The sequence below is a fragment of the Cydia splendana genome, chromosome 16 (genome assembly GCF_910591565.1).
Source record: "Cydia splendana chromosome 16, ilCydSple1.2, whole genome shotgun sequence".
Classification (NCBI taxonomy): Eukaryota; Metazoa; Arthropoda; class Insecta; order Lepidoptera; family Tortricidae; genus Cydia; species Cydia splendana.
The window spans coordinates 12,948,821-12,972,632 of record NC_085975.1 but is presented as its reverse complement, the minus strand read 5'-3'; the positions used below and the strand labels follow the sequence as shown (position 1 = coordinate 12,972,632).

At 38.1% G+C, this 23,812-nt stretch overlaps 3 protein-coding genes across 3 annotated transcripts; all 3 read right to left on the bottom strand.

Annotated features, from left to right (window-relative positions):
- Positions 1-648: 648 nt before the first annotated feature.
- On the bottom strand, positions 649-4,984 carry LOC134797899 (spidroin-1-like). Its single transcript, XM_063770247.1, has 4 exons — positions 4,826-4,984; positions 3,765-3,804; positions 1,048-1,284; positions 649-912 (listed from the first exon to the last, which is right to left on the bottom strand). Exons 1-4 carry the CDS (start codon positions 4,835-4,837, stop codon positions 854-856), a joined length of 348 nt encoding a protein of 115 aa, XP_063626317.1. The 5' UTR covers positions 4,838-4,984; the 3' UTR covers positions 649-853.
- A 3,038-nt stretch (positions 4,985-8,022) lies between these two features.
- LOC134798318 (spidroin-1-like) lies at positions 8,023-9,777 on the bottom strand. Its single transcript, XM_063770724.1, has 3 exons — positions 9,544-9,777; positions 9,374-9,416; positions 8,023-9,091 (listed from the first exon to the last, which is right to left on the bottom strand). The coding sequence occupies exons 1-3, from the start codon at positions 9,556-9,558 to the stop codon at positions 8,208-8,210; spliced, it is 942 nt and encodes a 313-aa protein (XP_063626794.1). The 5' UTR covers positions 9,559-9,777; the 3' UTR covers positions 8,023-8,207.
- Positions 9,778-12,868: 3,091 nt separating this feature from the next.
- Positions 12,869-16,490, bottom strand: LOC134797898 (mRNA decay activator protein ZFP36L3-like). Its single transcript, XM_063770246.1, has 5 exons — positions 16,304-16,490; positions 15,617-15,779; positions 14,640-14,809; positions 14,014-14,192; positions 12,869-12,983 (listed from the first exon to the last, which is right to left on the bottom strand). The coding sequence occupies exons 1-5, from the start codon at positions 16,328-16,330 to the stop codon at positions 12,923-12,925; spliced, it is 600 nt and encodes a 199-aa protein (XP_063626316.1). The 5' UTR covers positions 16,331-16,490; the 3' UTR covers positions 12,869-12,922.
- Positions 16,491-23,812: the final 7,322 nt, after the last annotated feature.

Sequence of the window (23,812 nt, the reverse complement as noted above, 5' to 3'; positions counted from 1 at the left end):
GATGATGATGATGAGGTGCTCCTGTAGTCCTGTCGAAGATCCCGAAAACGGATCATAACATAATGAGCGATTATTCGACTAAAATAATACGTGAGTATTATTCGACTTTAATACGATGTTTGCGCGTTTGTTGCAATAACGACTAAACGGATTTGGTTACGGATACAGTGTAAATACCTACGTAAAACCACTTAGGTATAGTCTAATAAGACAGGACTTTTTTAAATCTCGGAATGAATTATTAAATGTTATATGCAAAGAATATTTAAATCGTAGGGAAAAAATTAAGGCACAGATAACCTAGAATAATCGTTACAGATCCGCATATAAAAGTTGAGATTGATTAGTTTAAGAGACAAGCATATCCCTTTTTAAATTAAAAAAATTACATAGACTGAAATAAAGAGGCTCCCAACTCAACAAGTTCCTACTATAAACTATTGCTAACATCTAATCACCAACAAGTATATTATTTATGTAGACACTATATGTGTTATCCATCCATGCAATAAATCATATTCTCGTCTGTGTATGCGGATCTGCGGAACTTTAATATGTACGCGGCACGCACGGCCGATTATGACAGATGACACATGACCAATGACTTGAAGATAAGGCGGTTATGGTTACATAATCAAAACAAGATGATTGTTGTTAGGTACATTTATTTACAGTTTTAATATTGTTTAAAAACAAATTCTGGTGGGTTATCTGACAAGCCTTGAACGGTTGATTCCTTGACGATATTGTTTTATGTTTGAATTTAAGACTAAAATACTCGTACTGAGGATGATTTATGTTGATGAGTAGTCATACTATTAAGTTTTGCAGGTTAGATCTTCATCTGTGTTCTTTAGTATCCGTGTTGCTGGTATCCGCCACCGTGGTTGCCATGGCTGCCACCGTAACCACCTTGTTGGCCATGGCCTTGTTGTCCCAAACCTCCTTGTCCGCCTTGTCCGAAACCGCTGTCTTGACCAAAACCTCCCTGACCACCGTGAGAGCCGTGCTGGCCCTGTTGTCCGTAACCGGCCTGGCCTTGACCACCCTGGCCTTGACCACCTTGTCCGCCTAATCCTCCTTGACCAAATCCTTGGTCATGTTGAAAACCTTGCTGACCCTGTCCTCCCTGACCGAAACCACCCTGACTGCCATGACCGGCGTGGCCACTCTGACCGCCTTGGCCACTCAGACCGCCGTGGCCACTCTGACCGCCGTAGCCACTCTGACCGCCGTGGCCACTCTGACCTCCATGACCGCCGCTACCGCCATACTGGGGATGACCTGAAATACCAAACGGGTTTTTTAGAGAGCATTTATTTTTACTTCAATTTACTTTTCTCACTAACTAATTTACTTTTTAACAAAAAAACAATCACCGTAAACTCGGGTTACTTTGACCTAATGGAGGGTAACTTTGACCCACATGAAAACCTCATTTAAAAGGTTCTAATAAAAAACACAAAAACGTCAAAGGCTAACTAAAACCAACCTTATGGCATATTTTCATAATTATAGTGCAATAATATAACCAGGACCGAGTAAATCTCAATGGCCAAAGTTACCCTCCAGGGCTAAAGTAATCCGACTTTACAGCATGGGTTTTGTTCACTGTAAAATGATAGTCACACTAATTAGCTTCTGCTTGCGACTCCGTCTGATTAGAGTGATGATGATGATGATTGATAAAAACAATCCAGGCGTTCTCCGGACCTCAAATATCTCCACACCTAATTTCATTTAAATCGATTTAGCAGTTTAGTTTTAGCCTGAATAGGTAACAGACAGACAGACAGAGTTACTTTCATATTTTATAATAAAATTATATAATATATGTAGGTAGGTACTTATACTAATAAACATTACCTATATAAAGTAAAGATTTATGTAAATGTAAAAGATCTGTGAAGATGGCATGTGGAACTGTGCCGAAATACCGGGAATTCGCCAAAACAAATATGTTCAATAGTATTATTAATGTTTAAAAAACTTGGAAAATGTTAAATACTTATGGACTCTGTGCAAATACTCACACAAATTGTTATTTTGTAGTTGACCGAAGCGAAGCGAAGGTCTACGTTTTGACTCGGGCATTTTGCTTTCGTATGTCCGGATGTTCTCCTCTACAGGTCGCAATTCTTAACCGATTCTCGTGAAATTTTGTGACCGAATTTTATGACTAAATAAAATTTTTTTGTCAATCCGGTTTTTGGAAATTTTTTAAAATGGCGGAGTCGTGATACCTGGCGCCTAAACAAATAGTCGTATCGATATCATAAGACTTTTTTCTTTTTGAAACATGTTTACAGAGTTAATAGCAAAAAATGCAGAAAAAAATTATCGCTGGTTTAGGCGGTATTTAGATATTTAATTTTAACTAATTTTAATTTGAGAAGGAGTAGCTACATTTCGTCAACCCATCTAAGAACTATTTGGCTCAGTTTGTAAACGTTCGCTTTTTCTGTTTGCACAGAGGGTCCGGGGTTCGATCCCCAGTAATTGTATGCTGGGATATTATAACTTTTTGTATTTTTTTACACATAAATTTCGTATTGTTTTTCTTTAATTTACTATACACCGTGTTTTTATTGAATTCCGTTAACTTCGGGGTATAGTTAAGTACGTTTATAAGAACTAAATGGCATAGTTAATTTTCAAAAAAAAAATTTTTTTTTGTTTTCTTTTTTGTTTTTTTTTGTTTAAAAAGTAATTAAATGTAGCATATAGCGTTGTTGTAACACGGGCATTACATTTAACTCAACCAAACAATTGAAATCTGTGACATATCAATGTCATTTCGTACATCAATCGACCGAGATTGTACTTAAGTTTAGTAGCAAATGTATGAACTCATTCTAAACACTAATCAATATGTAAGCCGGCCCTAAGGCAAGTGTACACGCTTGTAGAGGCCTTATAGTAAAAAAATAAATTATGGATTATCTCCGCAATGGACTTAATTAGAACATCGGTGTCTTTGAGAAAGTTACTTGATTTAAGCTCAGGAATGCACCCTTGAAATTAACGGAAATCAAAAAAAACACGGTGTATTTAAAGCTCTTAGCACCATGTTATTTCAAGCTCTGCTCGCGAGGTCTACAGCTCACAGAGCCACTAGTTTAATGGCTTATTATTACCAAAAAGAATAGATAGTATAGAGGGGTCCTGTCATTGTAAATTTTGTAGTCACTGTAAATTTACTGCCATCTATCGACACACGACTAAAACTCAAAATGAAAACTTATAAAGTTATCAAAAAATGTATATATATGGATAAATGATTTTATTATTTTTATATCATTTTGATCCATGTTCATTCACTGATATCTATGTGTTAAAATTGTTAAATATGAAACGGTGTCGTCACGCCATCTAGCCGTGGATAGGCTAAAGGTGTGTGCGGCATCTATTCGAGAATGACTTTTACTTGAATTCCGAGGCACGTTTTTTCCTTAGACTTTATTCGTCTTATACGAAGTTACATATGTCTTTGTTATTACCAAATGACAATATAAACAGATATATAGGCGTCTACGCTACGGTGACCTGTACCAACAGGCGGGCCGTATGCCTGTTTGCTACCGACGTGGTATAAAAAAAAGATGCTGGCGCAAAAATTAGGGCAAATTTAATTACCAGCATTGGATGCCTATGAAAATAGATAAATTCTAATCATATAACTGAATTAAATGTGGTTTCACGATGTACGAGGTACGGGACGACGAAATAATGCCATTGACGAAATAGTATATACATGTACTTACCGAGGGCGGCCACTGCCAGAGCTAAGACTACGCACGCGATCTGTGGAATAACAACATAACATTGTATTAGTGTAATTAATTAGTGAATCAATAAAATAACAATTTATATTAATATAAAGAAGTAATATTACATTTATTTAAAAAACAATTTTACATGATATTAAGACTAATAAGAAAACTATAGGAGATTGATTTATTAGTGCATACAAACTTAATACTTAGAAACAAAATAATACCATACCTAAAACATAATAAAATAACTAACCTAAAAACTAAAAAACTAAATCTAAAAATAAATAAAACTAATCTAAAAATAAATAATTACAAACTATCCTGCGGAATGATGCCGTAGATGCTGGCAGCATTTCCCCGCTGTATCGCAATACTTATTCTTTGTGCGAGGAAGCTGCCAGCTCTACGATCACCAGTGGCGTCTGCTATCCTTTTGGATAAATCCTTAAATAGCGTAGACGCGTTCGGACCCCACGGGCCAAGGGTCTCGACACCGAAAACTATATTGATATACTAAATTTAAAACTAAAATACACAATAAAATTACAACTCAAATCAAGCAAAATATTGCTAAATTCGTAAAAAATTACATAAGTGCAATCTCATCGCAACCTCTAAGAATGGGTATGTGTTCCGCCAGGAAATAAAGCCCACCCATAAAATTTTTTGACGCGTAGGTAGGTAACCATACAACAAGTGGATTGAAATTTTGTTTTAAACAGGACAAAATACAGATTTTTTTTATTGTATGTGTTTACTCTTTATATATAAAGTACTGACTGACTGAGCAACTTTTACTATGAGGCCGAAAGAACATTCTGTACCTACATATTGAATGGAGTACCTAATTAAGGAGTCGGCTAACTCGACAAAACTGGACAGACACTGACGAGTCCCCATGCAAAATTTAGCTTCATATTTTTTTAAGTTTGATTTAGGTTTCTAATGGAAAAAAAGCACTTTACTTTTTTTGTCAAATGATGAGAAAGTTAACAGAGTGAAAAGAAATTATTTGTGAAAATTAAATTAAATTAAAAAAATTAACTTACTTTGAAAGCCATCGTATAAGTGTTCTCTTGAAGTTATGTCTCATGTTAGTCCAGTTTAAAGTTTATATACCCGTCGTTATCTTAAAATTTGAGACGCGGCCTCCGCTTTTGCCTGTTTATATTTACATACGTAAATTCGATTCTACTGAATAGATATCGTTATCGGTTAGTTAGGCTGAGGTTAAAAGTTAATTGTAAATACTTAGGTACTAAATAAAAGATCCTCAAATTAGAGGAATCAATCGAGTATTGACTTGTCGTAGTATTTTATAGGTGTCGCCAGCAGCCTGTTTGAGGTTCCTAGACCCCTGAAATTAATATTTGCGGCTCTTTAATTTTCCTAAAACTTGATATTTCTGCTGCGGATGACTCTTTTTCTCAAAAGTTTGCCGACCCCTGCGCTAGGCTACCAACGCTTCTTATTATATTAAATTGCATATTATACTTGGATTTACTCTGATTGATATTATTATCAATAGGTACACAATCATTCAAGACTGTCAAGGACTTAAGGCTTCATTGATATCCAAGTCATATAGTAGATACCTAAGTACGTTGGTTTTACGTACCTAGTGATTACGATATGGTTGCATCACCAGCAAAAAGTATGGCTTAGACTTCGTGGCTTTAAGAAGATCAAGATGAGAAAAGGCGGCTTAATAATATGATCCATAGTTCACCCGTACATAAATGCCTTGTCAAAGGCGATATTGAGATCTCTCAAGATAGGTATTTACTTATCTTATGACTAGATAACTAGATAAGCAGCAAAAATAAATAAAGCAAATAAAATAGCCGTATAGCGTTTTTATTTTTGATGATTCCTACTCCGTTAAAATAGCAAAAGTAATCGTGAAGAATTGTTATTACTTGAAGAACTCATTGCCATAATAATTAAGCCTTGTTACAATATATATACAGTGGTACTACTAAACGAAATTAATAACTAGCTTAAATCTAAAATAGGCCCTTGAGGCATTGTACCAAGGATGCTGGCGGCATTTCCTCGCTGTATCGCAATGCTGATACGTTGTGCGAGGTAGCCGCCAGCCTTGTTTATTCCTTAATAAAATTTCAGTATCATTACAGTTACAATCACATATTACATAAGTTAGTTAATAAAAGTAAATTTATTTTGCATGCAAACATATTGCGTTATAACTATTATTAAGGAACTCTCTACAGAGGTCCTCCTCCATTTTTCTCCACAGGTATCTATCCGTTGCCTTTTCCATCCAATCGGGACACTCTTTTTACAATTTCGTCACACTATCTCTGCGCTGGCTTTCCTTGCTTTCTCTTGCCTGTCCATGTGGTTATCTTTTTGGTCTACCTACCATTTTTCATACGTGCCACATGGCCGGCCCATTTCCACTTTAATTTTTTGCAGTGTAGTATGTCTTTTGTTCTGTTTCATATATCATATCTGCACTTTTCTTTTTATCTTTTAATCTCAGTTTCAGGAACGTTGGTGGCCTAGCGGAAAGAGCGTGCGGCTTTCAATCCGGAGGTCGCGGGTTCAAACCCCAGCTCGTACCAATGAGTTTTTCGGAACTTATGTACGAAATATCATAAAAAAAAATATTTTGATATTTGATATTTTACCAGTTGCTTTTCGGTGAAGGAAAACATCGTGAGGAAACCCGACTAATCCCAATAAGGTCTAGTTTTCCCTCTGGGTTGGAAGGTCAGATGGCAGTCGCTTTCGTAATTCTCGGGATTAGTTGTCAAACGGACCCCAGGCTCCCATGAGCCGTGGCAAAATGCCGGGATAACGCGAGGAAGAAGAAGAAGAATCTCAGTTTCAGGATGCTACACTGGCTCTTTGAGTTGTTATTATCTTATTTTTGGTGTAAGTATTTATCAAATATCCATGTTTGCGAGGCATATGATAAAGTTGGTAAGATAAATGAATCTAAGACAATTTTTTTCAGTTTCATGAAACTGAAAGGTCATACCATACCTCCCATATAACTTATTATTAGTAAGGACAGTCAATGTACTTATCTTTATGTCTTGTAGGGTTACGACTGACGATCATTGGCATTGAGATATCGACGGAAGAATACATGTACTCATATCCACAATATCTTCCAATATTTCTACCACGCGCCATATGTAGTTCGATGTATAAGGATGTTAAGTGAAATCAGGACAGGAAGCGGTCGGTTGGTCGGTGGTTTATTTCAAAACATTTAACTACCTACGAAGTTATCAGTTCATCCTTTATTCTAGTCCAGGCGTTCGTTTTTTATTATAAATGCAACCGTGACTCTTGCTCTGTCGGTCTATTTGTCCTTTTTTATACGCTTTAATCCAGTGGTTTTCAAAGTGTGGGTTCCTCTGCCTCTGCCAGCCTTAAAACTATAACGAAACATTTTGTTAGTACTAAGGGGGTCGCATCATAAAAAGTTTGAAAAACACTGCTTTAATCGATGAAACAATTTAGATGAACTTTGTTATAGAGACAGTTGGAGTCCTGAGGAAGGACATAAGATAGTTTTGTCATGGATAGAGTTAGACCAAGAAAAGTCTGCAGCGATTTTGATAGCTCACGTAGTGCAAGTGTTATTTATACGTCATAATTTCATAGAAGTTGACGTTTAAAATGACACTTGCACTGCGTGGGCTATCAAAATCGCTGCAGACTTTTCTTGGTCTAACTTGAATCATCGTCATTCCACGCTAAAGAAATCGCGGACAGAATCTGGTGAGTCATACCATACTTATATCTGTCAGGCTGCCGATTTTTCTGCCGATCGTTCGATTCCGATCGGAAAACGGCGAAATGCTAATTTTTGAAATACGAGCGATAGAAATTGGAAATCAAGTGGTATTTTCACCACTCGTTTTTAATTCTATTAGTAGAACTTAAATGCCTAGTAATGGAGATATTATTGAACGAAAGACACGAAATCGAGCGGTCGAAATTCAAAAATTGGCCCTCAGATATGCAGGTGTGATACGTAGTTCGAAAATTTTAGAGCCGCTTTCAAGAACTGATTTAAAATTGACTTATTTACAGAGCTACACCTATAGGTACCTGTTTAAGACCACACCTTGCAATGCACCTATAAATCATGCTTACATCATGAAAGAATGCAGAGCAGTGCGTTCAGTTACTTATATAAATCGCTTATGCTTAAATCACACTATAATTATAAGTAATGACTATTAATTAAATAAGAACGACAATACTCTATGCTATTGTAATATTTATTGGTAGGTAGTCGAAGGTTTACAAGATTAAATTTGCATTAATATTTACATGACCAACCGTGTTGTATTGAGATCTGCCGCCAACCATTTCTATGGAGAAAGCCGAAATGGATGTAGAATCTTATGTGTGTGTCCAATTAAGAGGTTTATTTAAATTTTCCGTTTAGTGCCATTTGCCAGCACCGCCCCAGCTGCCACCGTAGCCGCCACCGTAGGCGCCGAGACCGCCAAGAGAGCCGACCACCGGGCCTCCAACAGCCACTGGGCCACCAGCGAGACCGAGGCCGCCGACCGCTACCGGCGCTACGCCTACTACACCGACGCCGCCAGCGCCGAGCAGCAGAGCTCCGGCCTGGGCCTGTCTGGCGGCCGCGTCAGCGACAGCCTGGGCTTGAGCGGCGCTAGCGGCGACGGCGGACGCCTGCGCGCGGGCGGCGTTGGCGATGCGAGCTGCTTCCACGGCGCGTGCCTGGGCGATAGCCAGACCTTGGATGCGGGCGGCGTTAGCAAGACGGTCGGCCTCCGCGGCGCGGCCGGCCTCAATTGCGCTTCCCGCAGCAGCACTGCGTGCGGCCTCTACGGCCCTAGCGTTCTCGTATGCGGCAGCCTGAGCCCTCTGCAAGTTGGCGATGCGCGCCCCCTCCAATGCCCTGGCGTTGTTGATAGCGTTGACTTGTCCAGCACGGGCGGCGCCTTCGGTCACACGGGCTCCCTGGATAGCGGCGGCGGCCGCGTTGGCGATGTTAGCAGCCTGGACGGCCTGAGCGTTCTGGATGGCGCTGAGTTGAGCCGCGCCAACGGCGGCGGCATTGTTGAGGGCCTGGCCGCTGCCCACGAGGGCACCACCGCCGATGAGGCCACCACCGCCGATGAGGCCGGGGCCTCCGGCGACGACTGCGGGGCCCGCACCGATGAGCGCGGGGCCTCCGGCGACGATGGCCTGGCCACCGTAGAGGCCACCGCCGATCAGGCCGGGGCTTGCGACAGAACCGTAATATCCAGACTGCTCAGCATTGGAATCAGTAGCGACGGTGTCTTTCTTCACACCTACAAAATATTCAAAATATATTACAAATAATACAAGGCACAACTACATATTAAGTTTCACAAAAGCTGAATCCTCGCTCTTAGTACGTAACCGGCAAAGCGGTAAAACGAATAGAAGGATTCAGGAATAGAGTTACAACCGAAATCTAGATTACTTACTTTGACTTATTGGGGTACTTACATTAACCAGTAAAAATTAAACTCAACCGATCTCCATCTATGCAAGTAATACAATTTTAAGTTTTTGAATAGGTTGAGATAACTGAATTATTTTCTACTCACCTTCTCCGAAAACTTCATACGCCAAAGCGATGACAAAGAGAATCTGAAAAACATTTATTTTTATAAACTTTGACCCTATAATAACGTATTTTTAAAATAAAATGATTTATTTTATTTGAACTCAATCACTGGAAGCTGCTGCATTTTATCATCCACGGAAGAATCCTTACCGTAAAACGAGACATCGCTATATATGTTTTATTAGTTCGCTACAGTACACCTCCGAAGCAAACCTTGGAATGTAATGCCTTCCACCAAACACCTACACTTTTATAGTGAACCGAAAATTATTTACATGCATTTACAATGCTGATGCCGCCCCATTTGAATACTGCAGCTGAAAAAAACGTTTCGGCGGCCGGCGGCGGTGGTGGTGCGTGAAACACACTATTCAGGCGCGAGATGCGCGGCCGCATGTACTAAGTTTCCTTTAAAAAACCTTCTAAATATTGCTTCAAAGGGCTTCGCTAAGAAACATGAAAACGTCGTAATATGTGAACTCATTATCGTCTCCATATCCAAATAAGTCAATCTTAGGACATCAATCTCCGCAAAAGATGTATCGGTCGAGCACTGCTGCCAATCAATCGGGTCCTTGCATATTCGCTAGATCGGACCTCCTAGTTGGGGGCTTTAAACGCTCTACGCTCGTTATTTAAAATATAAAAACTTAGGTCTAACTAGGTAACTCAATAACACGCCCACCCATTATGAACTTTGCATGCCAATAAATTTAACACAAACATGAAACCTAATTTTTCCTGAGGTCATAATCCCAGATGATTAAATTCCTTCCAAAGAGTAATAAATCAGATTGTGAAATACGATGCATATTAAGTGCAGTAGTGCAGTGACGTGTTGCACAAGGGTGATGCAACTCCGGCTCCAAACCGCCTGCCCGGCTCCTCATTACATACTTGACAACGCAAAAACGGCCCACAATACCCGTAATGCGAGCATTAGATAGCCGGTTCCGTACAAAATATTGCGCGATCTATGTCTCGTCATATGTATCGTGACTTAAGTAATACAGTTATAAACTTATTGATCATAATTTGTTTTCGGGAATAGTTAGTGATGGTTAACTGAAGGTGATTAGAAAGAACTCCTAAAAATGCATGTGCTGTGAATCGGTAACGCCGTAAATAAATATGTTTCCGTAGAAACCCGGCCGTTTTTAGACTTTTTAGTGGAAACGCGTTGTCCCTAGTTAAAACTAGTGTTCCGTAAGGCCTCGGTCAAAACTAATTTTAACTGAAATTGTGTTGATGAAAACCAGTTTAGACTAATTGTTCAATAAAAAATTTGAGTGTTAACTAGACGCGCGTACCTAACACAAAAATGTTTTTTTTTATCTTTATATAATACTTAAAGTCGGTTTCACTTATATATTTATTGTGTATACCGTGGGGTGGAAGATCTTAAAAATGACATGTGTGTCAAAGAACTCAAAGACAGACAGGTCACTTTTAAAATCTTCCATCCCGAACAGTTGTACCTATCGATTCCACCATCATGCTATGAATAGCGGCAATATTTTTGCCTTAATTTTCTTGAAGAGCTAAACAAAATCTCATATATTCGTAACGCATGAATTGCGATCCAACTTAAATCTTTTAAAAGAACAGTTAAAGAGCAACCGTAGACCTATTTATCCATTTGATTTGACCAGATTTTTTAAAGAAATTTGTGCTTATAAATTGTTCTGATGAAATCCATTACCAAACTGTGGTAAGCAGGGGTTCTCTAGCAGTGATACTGGCCCCTAATGCACGGTGCACTAGGCGGGCAATTGGATTCATCGCGTGTCATTGCTATTCGAGGATCCATTCATTAATTGTATTTACTAATTAATTAATGTGTAGTAATTCACAGTATCCACACTATATCTAGATTGCATACTGACTAACTAGTACACATTAGGTAAAGTAAGTACCTAGTTGCCAATTAAAAATTAACAACGATCACGTTGCCATTTCCAAAAATGTTCCACCATCCTCTTTATTTTAGCGTATTCCCTGTCACATTAAAAACAGCCAATCTCATACATATCCCTTTATTAAACGAAAATAAACATAAGTCTAAAACACAAACCATTATCTAAATTCAGAGGATGTTTCGTCAAGCCAATCTTATTAGAGTTATTAGTTAACTTAATTGCCTTTTGAGATAAAAAGCGTATCGACCCTTTATCGAGTAAAAATTGTTCACTACACCTACTGTGTACTTTTCCATCATAATTTTCCACTTGGTCAATCGGTCCTTACACAAATGTTCGTACGTTTCTTATTCACGAGCAACACTGCTCAAAGTTGCATCGATTAGGTATTTATTATGGATGCACCAATGCACCGGAGCTATCCTTGTATGGACGCTTGCGATGTGAACTATTGACACATTCGATACGAAACAATAATTACATTATTAGTGTAATTGACTTATAATTACACTTCGGTAACTCGTGGCATTTAGGTAGCACTTAAAAGATTAGTGATGAGCACACATCGGTAACTCGTGGCACTTGACAGTTTCTAACAGTGATGTGACAATGTTCTTCCTATACGAGTCGAGAAAAAGAAACCACTAATCTTTTAAGTGCTACCTAAATGCCACGAGTTACCGATGTGTAGTTATAATTAAACTGTTGTTGGAGGCGTGGCATTTTCTAAATATTTATGCGCCTTTAACCACTAATTAACAATCTGTCATACGTTCTCTGAATTTTATTTATAAGAAATGTCTGGTTGACGTAACTGGTGACCGAAGAGCTGGCGGCTACCTCGCACAACGTATTCAGCATTACGATACAGCGAGGAAATGCCGCCAGCATGCTTATGGTTTTTTAGAAATGTCATAGTCAACTGCTGAGTGACGTAGATATCAGTGGCGGCGCGTCCATAAAAGCCGATTCCCACCGGCTTGCCTATTTTTGGACGTTTGAGCAGAGTTGTAAAGGAAATATGTAAGCCAAATTACCTATGGATATGTTTGACGCGCCGCCACTGGTAGATATGTCTGTCAAGTGTGGTTGGTGCAATTTGCCCTTAGTGAATTAGTACAAAACAAAGAAATAACTATTAAATTAAAAACTGTAGCACAGCCCTTAGTTCCCACACAGACGTGTATGCCCTCTACGTTATATGCCAACAAAATCCATTTTATGCCAAACATGCCTTACATCATTTTGGAAAAATAGGAAAAGAGCTGATACTCTTCAAACTGCTGGATCGACTTCTATGAAACATAGCTAAGAACCACCGCAAGAAAACTCGCTTCCACGTAAAAAAACGCATCGAAATCAACAGACAGACAGACAGATAAAATATTGGCGTCAAACATATAACACCCCGCTTTTTGCGTCGGGGGGTTATAAATCAACCAAATTTACTCTGCACATAGAAAATTCAATTGGAAACACCCCAATTGACCTAGGCACTGACGTTCACTAATATCTTATAGTGTATTAAAGAAAAGAAACAATAAAAGCGTAGATAATTAATTTATTTATTATTATTAAATCATAAATAGCGTTGTGTAGCGGCGTCAACCTCACAGGCAGTCTTCCTCGACCCTCTGGATTAAAGGGTAGAACTGCGCCGGTTCCGCGACTCTGTAAAAAACACCATTGATACAATTATGCAAGCAGCAAGTTATTTTGCCCTAAATTCCCTTATAAATACCAGCATAATCCCAGTTTCAACTTTGACCCCTTTACCTTCAAGCTCATTAAAATTAAAGATTTTATAATGATGGTACGATATTTAATATTTAATTAATTAAAAAGCAAAGTTAATCAGTTACGAGTAATACGAGTATGTCAGTATAGAATTATTCTAATGTTTTTTTCTCGTTAAATATTGTTGAACAGGAAAATATGTCGGCTACCTCAAATACGCGAAATACAATCGTTAACCTACTTCAAATTAACTAACTGATAATATTTTCTCAGTAATGTTTTGGTTTCGTTGTTTAGTTTATACTGATAATGGTAATGAGTTAATGAGGTACACACGTAATCATGTCGATTTAACCTATACTTATCACAGTTATCAACTTATCACCTATTAGTAAAGATCTGTGCGGAAAGAGAAGAGTCGTGAAATGTATGGGCTCCCTTACATTCCACGACTCTTCTTTCCGCACAGACTCTAAAATAGTTAAAACATTGACTTGTTTGTTTTCATTTTAGATTTTACCTGACTAGTTGTTTTTTGATCGAATTTAGATTGACCTTATTATTATTCAATATCGTTCATCTTTGTACCGAAACTATATTATGTAAATCATGGTTTGAAATAAGAAATATAGTTCAATAAACAAACACTATCTTCAAATATTCCACTCTGAGTATATTTAAACGTCCTAAGAAGGTCCTTAGGATACAGTACAGACCGCCGGGTTAGTCTGTGAGCACAGAAAACGTTGGTTTGTGGGATACAGGGACGCGAGTGCATTGCTGACGGCATTTAATTTAGGAACAAGCCACAAGGAGGGGGGCAGAGGCCATTACTATGTTTTTAACCTTTAGCTAAATTTTGCGAGACGAATATGTTGGTCATACTGAGCAACTTTTAAGTACTTGCGTTTTTTATATTCTGGCAGACTTAACACTGTACATATATGTCTCACTCTGCACTCACTTGTATAAAACAGGCGCGCTAATGGGTGCAGCGATGATGCGCGGAGGATGGAGGGCGTTGCTGACAGCGTCGATTTTGTGCTGCACAACACTGTGGGCCGAACCCAATAGGGAGGTGAGGCTGCTCAGCACCGGGGGGAGGGAGGGGGCTGTCTCGACTGCGATGGTGTTTGCTGGGATCTAGGGAACAGATTAGGTATATATATTTCTGGTTATTACCCAACAAAAATGTCACTCGCATGCTAAGATGCACGCACGGGCGTAGGTGCCAATATAAACCTTACGCAAAAGTATGAATGTAGCCATAACAACTAATTTAAAGACTTCTTCGCGTTGAGAGCACGACCACTTTAGGTGTTATTGGCGTCCGAATACTTAAATGTGTCAAATAATCATCCCACGCGATTCGACCTTTCACCGATAAGATGAGCCAACGCTTATTTTGCTCTTTAGAAAGAATCTACTTGTATATAAGGATCGCTTATAGGGAATGCAAATCGGTTATTTTTTGTATGGACATAACCGCGGTTTCGGTTAATAACCGATTATTTCCATACAAAAAATAACCGAAAATAACCGATTTGCATTCCCTAATCGCTTATCTATTTACGTAGTTACTATTCTTACAACGATAGGCGCGGGGACCGGCTGCACCACAACCGGTGGTGGTTGGATGGGGGGTAGCTTGTGTACGGCGATGTCGGCTGCCTTGGCTGCTATTGCCAGTGCGCCCTTCACTGCGGCGCCCTTTGCTGCCAAGATAGCTGCCCCTTTGGCTGCTGCGCCTTTAATTGCTCCTGTAAAAATAAAAGTAAAAGTAAAAGTAAATAGTACATGTTGTATCAAGACGATATATTGGAAAATACTTAGGTAGAGTCGCCATCAGATAGAGTAGATCAGTGCCCCAAACGCGTTAGTTCCGCGTAGCATTATTCCCGATCGCATTTTTCCCCACTCGCGTTAGTTCCGCGTAGCATTATTCCCGATCGCATTTTTCCCCACTCGCGTTAGTTCCGCGTAGCATTATTTCCGGTCGCATTTTTCCCCACTAGAGTTTGTTTTTCAAAAAAACATTTAGTCCACAACTTAGCTAGAGGGAGCCCCGCTTCGCGGGGCTCCTATTTCTGGGCGGTTTGCCCTTCGGGTATCTGAAGCTACCTAACGAACCTAACCTACCGCTCCGTCTAAAAATGCGACCTGGAATAATGCTAAGCGGAACTAACGCGAGTGGGGAAAAATGCAACCGGGAATAATGCTACGCGGAACTAACGCGAGTGGGGAAAAATGCGATCGGGAATAATGCTACGCGGAACTAACGCGTTTGGGGCACTGATCTAGTTACTCATCAGATATATCAGAGCGGCCAAGGTGCTCATAAATATCTGAACACGGCTCTATTGTCAAGGCGTTAAGGGCAGTGCACTATTTTTGAGCACCTCGGCCGCTCCGACATATCTGATGGCGACTGTAGGTACGTAAAAGGTTAGGTAACAGATGCTACAAGACTTATGTAGAAGTAGCGCCTAAGATCTTGGTCTCACAATGATACATCATCATCATCATCAGATTGAATTCTAGATTAACACTGAGTTAAAAGGTCGTACCTTTAATAGCCGCGCCTTTGATAAGCGCGCCCGCTCCTAATAGGGCCGCACCCTTAGCCACTGCCGCTGCTTTCAGTAGGGCAGCGCCCTTAGCTACAGCTGCGGCCTTCAGTAGAGTGATGCTGCCGAGGGCTGGCGGTGTTAGACAGCACAGGCAGGCAAGCTGGAATAAAGCTCAATATTAGTCAAATTTGTACGGATAAATGGCGTACACGAAGAGAGGCATAGGCAGAGGGAGAGGAGGCGACAAGAGGCTGAAAAGACCCCCAACCGTACAACTACCTACAACGAAAGTATACAGCATGTTTCGGAAACTCAACATCCCATACAAACGCGTACGTCACGTCGCGCTATCGAATCAAATTTACACTAGGGGATTCAAGTAATTTTAGGTTCATTATAAAACGTAAATTAAGTACTCTATGTAAATTATTATTTTTTAAATATAATAGGCACTCTTTATTACACGTCTCACACATTACCACATGACTTTAATTACTTTCATGAGCATAAATAAATGTTTTAATAAAGAGTTATCATATTACCATTATCTATCATATCGGCTCCATCGTCAGACCAACACTAAGACACTGTATCCCGATTGATCACTACGACATGGTCACATTTCAACTAAATATTTGAAGGTACAACACATGGACAGGTGAATACTAGGTAAATAAAACTTACCGAAACAATAAAAAGTCTAAAATCCATTTTTGATATTTCTTGTCCTCTGCAGCTACTGAACTACTGCCCTATGCCAAGGTGAAGGGCATTTATTTACTCCATTTGAGGACATTGCAAAATTAACAGGTTGCCAGCAAAATGCAGCAATGTCATCTAAGCCTGTTATAATAATGGGTTTTCCGATGATACCTGTTTGGATTGACTTACGGTATATGAATGCAGCCGGACGAAATCTAATGATGTTGTTGGTTAATCTTTGTGATAATCAAAATGCAATAGATAAACTGGTAGTCACTTTTTGTCTCTTCAGCCCAAAACTTTGAACACGGTCACTTAGGATCTTACTTGTGAACGCAATAGGTATTAGGTACCTAATTTTGTAATGTACATTGTACAGTCTAGTGTCAAAATATAGGTGCGTACAACTTACTCAAAAATATGTCCCATAGTTATTAATTCGCTGACATAAGAGCTATGGGACATATTTTTGAGTATGATGAGATTCATGAGTGCACCCATATTTTTACACTTGACTGTACATGTGGATCAAGTCCACAATATTGTACTCTTATACTAGATAAGCACGCGCACTCAGCTTCTTTGGTCATATCATGCGGTTTAAAAAGCACGACCTAGAAAGGCAGATTATCCTGGGTCAAATAGAAGGCAAGCGAGCGCAAGGAAAAGCACCCACGAGATGGTCTGATGTTGTAAAGAGGGTGGTTGGCGGCAACATGCAGTGCGTGACCCATATGGCCTATGATCGCACACTGTGGAGACGTAGTATACATGGTCGCGATCCTCAGCAGTGAGGGACCGAGGAAGAAGAAGATACTAGATAAGTACATACATGTACTTTTAAACTCTATAATAATTTAATATTGCGTGTGTCTGTGTGTAAGATATATGTGTAATTTAATAGTGTTTCCTTGGTTTTCTTATTATTTTTGACATGTGCAGCGTAAGCGTAGTTCACAAAAGTGGTAGGTAAATAATAAAAGTAAGTCACGACTCTAGGGAAGTGGAGCGACGCCTTAAGTGAGTGCTAATTGTTCTACATTTTCACCAGTAAATCTGTGGAGTACCTATTCGAGTATTTTTACTTCCTCTAAACGCTACCAGGGCTCGAATTTATTATTCAATTACTTATTGATAACTTACTGTTACTTATTTAATCACATTCATCTGAGGTTTTCTATATAGGTCTGCCATCTAATTTTAAAGTCTGTAACCTATAAATACGTTGGTTCATTCTTAACATAAATATATTTATATAGATAAAATGAAATAATAGGTAGGTATTAGGTATAAAAAAAATTGACGAGGAAAAAGGAAAATAAAAAGAATCGGTAAAGTTATAAAACAACAAATAATATTTCGCAGTAGAATTTTTATTTCCTCTGCTATAAATTACGGAGAATCGGATCACATGGTATTGTTTACATTTTTACATCAGTTCTTAATTTGACTCACGCCACGTGATAAATTTATATATATATATAATCCATGAGGAAATAAACAAAAACGATAATAGCATGACCTCTGCATCTGTGTTATGTGTTTGTCAATATTTACTACCAAATTTGTAAATTCCATTAATATAGGTATAATTAATTTATAATGTTCGTTTTTATACATCTTAACTTATCCCAGTTATCCCTTTCAACTCGAAAATGTCATGTTATGGCGTAACCGTAACCTCAATGCTTCAACTAAGGTATGGTATAGGTATTTGTAAACGTACCAATGATATCGACTTTGTATTTGACTTATGGGTATAATTTCTACAAATTGGACGTCTCTACAGATTCTTTGTTCTGACTTAGTGGGTCAGTGAAAAGGTAAAGCAGTATAAATGTGAAAGTCAAGTTCAAAGCTATTTCAGTGGCCCTCGGTACATCTCTGTTTTACCTGTTTTGTATCACTTTTCCAAGGCGACATTTAAAATAGTGATAATATGGTGCGATTTAAGCGGTTTTTGTTAAAGGTATGGTTTTCGTGTCATTAGCATAATTCGATTTAAGTATACGTAGGTGTACCTAATATAGTCATGTAGGCGTTGTCTTCTCCGAGACCACGGGGACAACGCCGTCCTCGAAACTTCGGAGGTAAATCTTAAAACTTAAATACGCGATTAAGTCCCGATATACAATTTAATAATGTGTAAAAATCGTGAAAGTTTAAATCAGTGAATATTGGTATTATTTAAAATAAGCACTTTGCCTGATTTCAATTTGACAATGACCCTAAGATTAGACATGATTTTAACCTAGAATTTAACATGTTTAGCTGTGGGTACAGCGGATCCTATTCTAGAGGATATTTATTCTTACAGTACAGCTTCTAGGCTAGACCTATCTTAATTATAAAAATTACCCTCTTTCCTGCGAAAATGTCAAATAGCAACACTCCTAACATCGGTGGACCTTATTACAAAAGGCATAAAGTCCACCGATGTACAGTTAACAGTGTGGGCGATGGTACAGTCGACGTCAAAGATATGTTTACATTTTTCGCCTTTACAAAGGAGTAGGAGAAAAGTGTAAACATATTTATGACTTCGACTCTACAGCTAGATAATGACTCATTTTCATTATTTGTTTTACAGATTCTATTAGTAATCGCTCTTCTTCACCTGGCAACGGCCTACAAAAGTGACTCTAAAAACTCACTAACCACCACAAAAAAGGCCCATCGACCACTCAACGAAAAGGACTACAATCTCCAACTCTTACAAAAGTTATTTAAACATTCCAAGAAATCTAAAAGGAGCTCGTACCGACGCCAGTGGCCGGGTGCGAGTGTAGACTACGAGTATGGAAAAAACAGCAATAAGTACAATGGACCGCCACCATATCTGGTGTATAATAGGAAGACAGGCACCTACTACCCTTACTACAACTACCCTAAAGAGAATGCTGTCCGAAGAAATGGGTACAATCAGCGTTCGTGACTAATGTGATGACTTAACCCTTTGAAACCTAGAGTGGCATTCGGACTTTAAAAATATGGTATTGATTTGTTATATTTTGGTGTCCCACTGCTGGGCAAAGGCCTCCCCTCGTTTTCTCCCCTCGACCCTGTCATCGGCATTTTCCCACCATTTGGGGTATTAGAATGCGTCCAACTCGTCTAGGCTAGAGAAAAAAAAATATTTGTTATAAACATGTATATGTCGCAGTCAAAAGTGTGAACTGGTCAAAAGAACTTTTAACCGACAAAAACAGGCAAAACTGCTTTTGACTGAGCATTTTGGTCAAAAGTAGTTTTACCTGAAAATCATACCTATTTCTGGCAGCAGTTTCGTTTTTAGGGCGTAGCAAAAAAAATATTCGTTATAAACATGGTCAAAAGTCAAAAGTAGTTTTACCTGAAAATCATTGGTTAATAGTAATTGTGACTGTTACTATCAGTCAAAAGTACTCGCAGAAATAGGTAGGTTAGGGTTATTTTTTTTTTGCTACGCCCTAAAAACGAAACTGTTCCCAGAGATAGGTAGGTTAGGGTTATTATTTTTTTTGCTACGCCCTAAAAACGAAACTGCTGCCAGAAATAGGTATGATTTTCAGGTAAAACTACTTTTGACCAACATGCTCAGTCAAAAGCAGTTTTGCCTGTTTTTGTCGGTTAAAAGTTCTTTTGACCAGTTCACACTTTTGATTGCAACATATACATACTTTTATACTTACAGTTTCAGTTTTCGTCATAAGTTACTTGTTGTGTGTGAGTTTGGTGTTACATTGATATTCATGAATAGTCGGAGTTTATGAAAACGAAAAATATTAGCACACTTAAAAGGTAAAGAAACAGTACAGCAATATAAAAATGTGTGATGACTTGAGTTTTCAAATGGTTGAAAAATCAGCATAGAAGGTAATTTATTTCAGCATAGAAGGTAATATATTTTGCTAATTAAGTGATGTTAGGTTAAGTACCATTATTTTTATTCCAAGGATGTGTTGTGAATAAATTATTGCTTAAGATTTTCATTGTTATTTAATTTGTTACTCGGATTTAGTTTATCACCTAGCAACCCGCCCGGCTTCGCACATGTGTGATGCTGCGATGTAGTTATATACTAATCATTGTCATAGGGTCATTGCGTCAGTTTACCGTCCAGTGCCTGTTTCCGTCCACTTGGCGTAGTTTTTTTTTTATCATAAAGTTCACAACAATTTTGTAAAAATGATATTACTCGCCAAACTGCGATTACAGTTTGTTGGCGAGATCGCGCTCATTTTTACGTTTTAAACCTTTTTAAACATATACAATATTACCTATGCTATGCACTATGCACTAAATGCTTAACTTAACTTAAATACATACTACAAAGAATTGCGAGAAGATAAGAAGAATTGTGAGAAGATAAGAAGAAGTTGCTACAAAGAATTGCGTATCATTTGAATATACATGTATATATTCAAATTATAAACATTTCTTGAATATAATAGGCATATAGCCTATATGCCTACATATAGGTAATCAAATTATACGCAATTTTGTAGCAACTACGCCAAGTGGACGGAAACAGGCACTGGACGGTAAACTGACGCAATGACCCTATTTCAAACAATTTACACAAAACCTTAACGAATTATGTATCTGCTTAACCTTCTTAATTATTGATGAAAACAGGATTAAAATCCGTTGCGTAGTTTAAAAGAGAAAGACGGACTGACTTTGTGTTGGTAACACACTTCTATTTAGCTTCACCGTAATATTTTTTTGTATGTTTGTCTCAAATCTTATATTCTAACTTAAATTATGAACCATTTCCTGGTATCCTATTCAGCTAAAATTTGAAGTACTTTCTTAATTCCGGTGACAGTTTAATATTATGGTAACATGGAGCTGAAATGATGTAGATGATTTGATGATGCAGACGGAGGGTAGCAAATGGAACTCCTCGATGGAGAAACACAAACACATCGAGTTTAGGTTCATTAGAAAGGTCTCAAGAAGTACTTGATAGACATGCAAATGAGAATAAGTACAGTTAGCAATAAAATTGCGTGTCATAAAAACATTTTTTGACAGTAACTTGCACTACATACGAATGTAGAGATATCGCCCTGCGGACTAGGTAGCTAAGTACTTTATGGACGACATACCAAATCGATGTGGTGATGTAGGTATGCGTAGTGATGATGATCTGATGATTAATAAAAATATCCTTTGTCCTTTCCCGAGACCCAAACTAGTCAGGTGGGCTAAATATAAGACACGGGTAAAAATAAGACAAAGTTTTTAACACTTATTCTATTTCATTCCTAATCCATTTAAAAAGAAGCCCTGTGTGTAGTGTAGACTTTGTTTTTGTTAGTTGTTTTTGTTTTTAGTGTTAAAAACTTTCTATTATTTTTATCCGTGTCTGTATTTATCCCACCTGACCCTATCTCCAAACAAAATTTCATCGAACTCGGTACAGCGGTTTAAACTTGAAGACGTAAGTAACAGCACACAGGTAACAGACAGTTCGCATATCATACTTATTAGTAATTAGTAGGAATAATGGATAAAAATGTAGATCGTGTTATTCACAATGACGCACAGATTTGTCAAATTTAATAGCATGACAATACACACCAAAGCACGCGTCTTCGTGAATGAAACGATCTATACCTACTCGTTAGTAATATCTTAATAAGTAGATAAACATAATAAACATAAAAAGGATAAGAAACTATAAACAATATACAATTAAAAACGCAGCAACAGCAAAATTCCGCAACATTAATCGGGTTATTATAAAATGGCAGGTTCAGTAATTTAATTTACACAACCGGATTATGATCACTAAGTAGTTAGTGGTAGTAATTATGAACATGCCATAATTATACTAGTAATGCCGATTTGTTAAGGTAAAGTGCCCTACGGGTTAGCAGAATATTAACCTTCCATCATGAGTGTGGTAATGAAAATCATAGGTTCAACAAACCTTCAAACCTCGGTTAGTGCTGTATAGAGCAGAAAAAGTCATTCTCAAAAAAAATTCAAAACATGACTGAAAATTCAGTCTTATCATACACAGACAAAAAATCAATTCATTATCAGCATGTGATAACCTGATAACATAACCACAATTGATGACGCACGCTAGACCGGCGTCATAGAAAATGACATGACGGACGCCTCGGCCCGGGCCCGGCCCAGTCTTCCTTAAAGCGTTCGATCCTACCCAAACGATGATGAATTAAGGTGTATTGAGGTAATTTTGAAAGCAGGAAATAACCCCAATTTGCATAACTTACGTTACTACAACGCTTACTAAGGCATCTTGTTTACTGCTTCAGAAAAAAGTTATTCTAGTTTTTAATAAATAGGTATTCGCAATTTTTACAATTCTCCACCTCAGGTTATAAAAATATCAAACAATATTCTAGAATTGGAATCTGGTTCTAGATTTATTTAAAAGTCTGACGTCATACCTATATACCTCTCCAGTAAATACCACCAATTACTTAGTAACGTAATAAACACGCAGGAAATAAGTACATAAATTAATAATGTTGTCATAAAATTAACAACTTAGTTGCGGTTATAATAGAGATGAATATTCATAATAATATAAGGAAACCATAATCTTCCACAAGACAATGTACATTAAATGTGCATAGTTATCTGCCATAGGTCCGGTCTTATCCATATCGATTTTAAAAGATTGTAAACAAAAACCCTTGTAATTTGCTCAATCGGCCAACGAGAAATAACATTTTATATCTATGAAATGACTCAAATGACCTATAATGTTTACGTCGCCATCCAAACTAAACGGCTACAAATATAATGACCACCAAAAAATACTTTGGTACCCTAAATAAAAAAATCATGCTTACCAAACAAAATTACTGAACACCAAAAAAATAAGGCCTAAAAATACAAAAGTACCACCATTTTAATTACGACTGCACTTCAAATTGTATTCAAATACCAAATATATTGAATGATCACCAAAAATCATTTATGATCACCAAATCTTGAAGACCAAATTAATGCGATATTTTCACCTAAATAAACCACTATGATTACCAAAAAATGTATACATATTACCAAATAAAGTAAACTGATGCCAAAATTACTAGCCCCTCCCGCTCAACCCCCCGTACCCCGCACCGCATACTTACCTTACTTAATCTACTTTTCTAGTAGCATTTCGTTATGCTACTAGAAAACTAAGTCAAACTGCTATCAGTTAAGTGGGTTAGGTTAGCACTGCGACCCTTACAGAAACGAAATGGTACTAGAAAAGTAGGTTAGGTTAGGTTTGAACTGCGACCTTTACAGAAACGAAATGCTAGTATAAAAGTGGGTTAGGTTAGGTTAGAACTGCGATCCTCACAGAACCGAAATGCTACTAAAAAAGTGGGCTAGGTTAAGTTTCAACTGTTACCCATACAGATACGAAATGCTACTAGAAAAGTGGGTTAGGTTAGGTTTGAACTGCGACCCATACAGAAACTAAATGCTACTAGAAAAGTGGGTTAGGTTTGCTATCCTATTAAAGCAAAT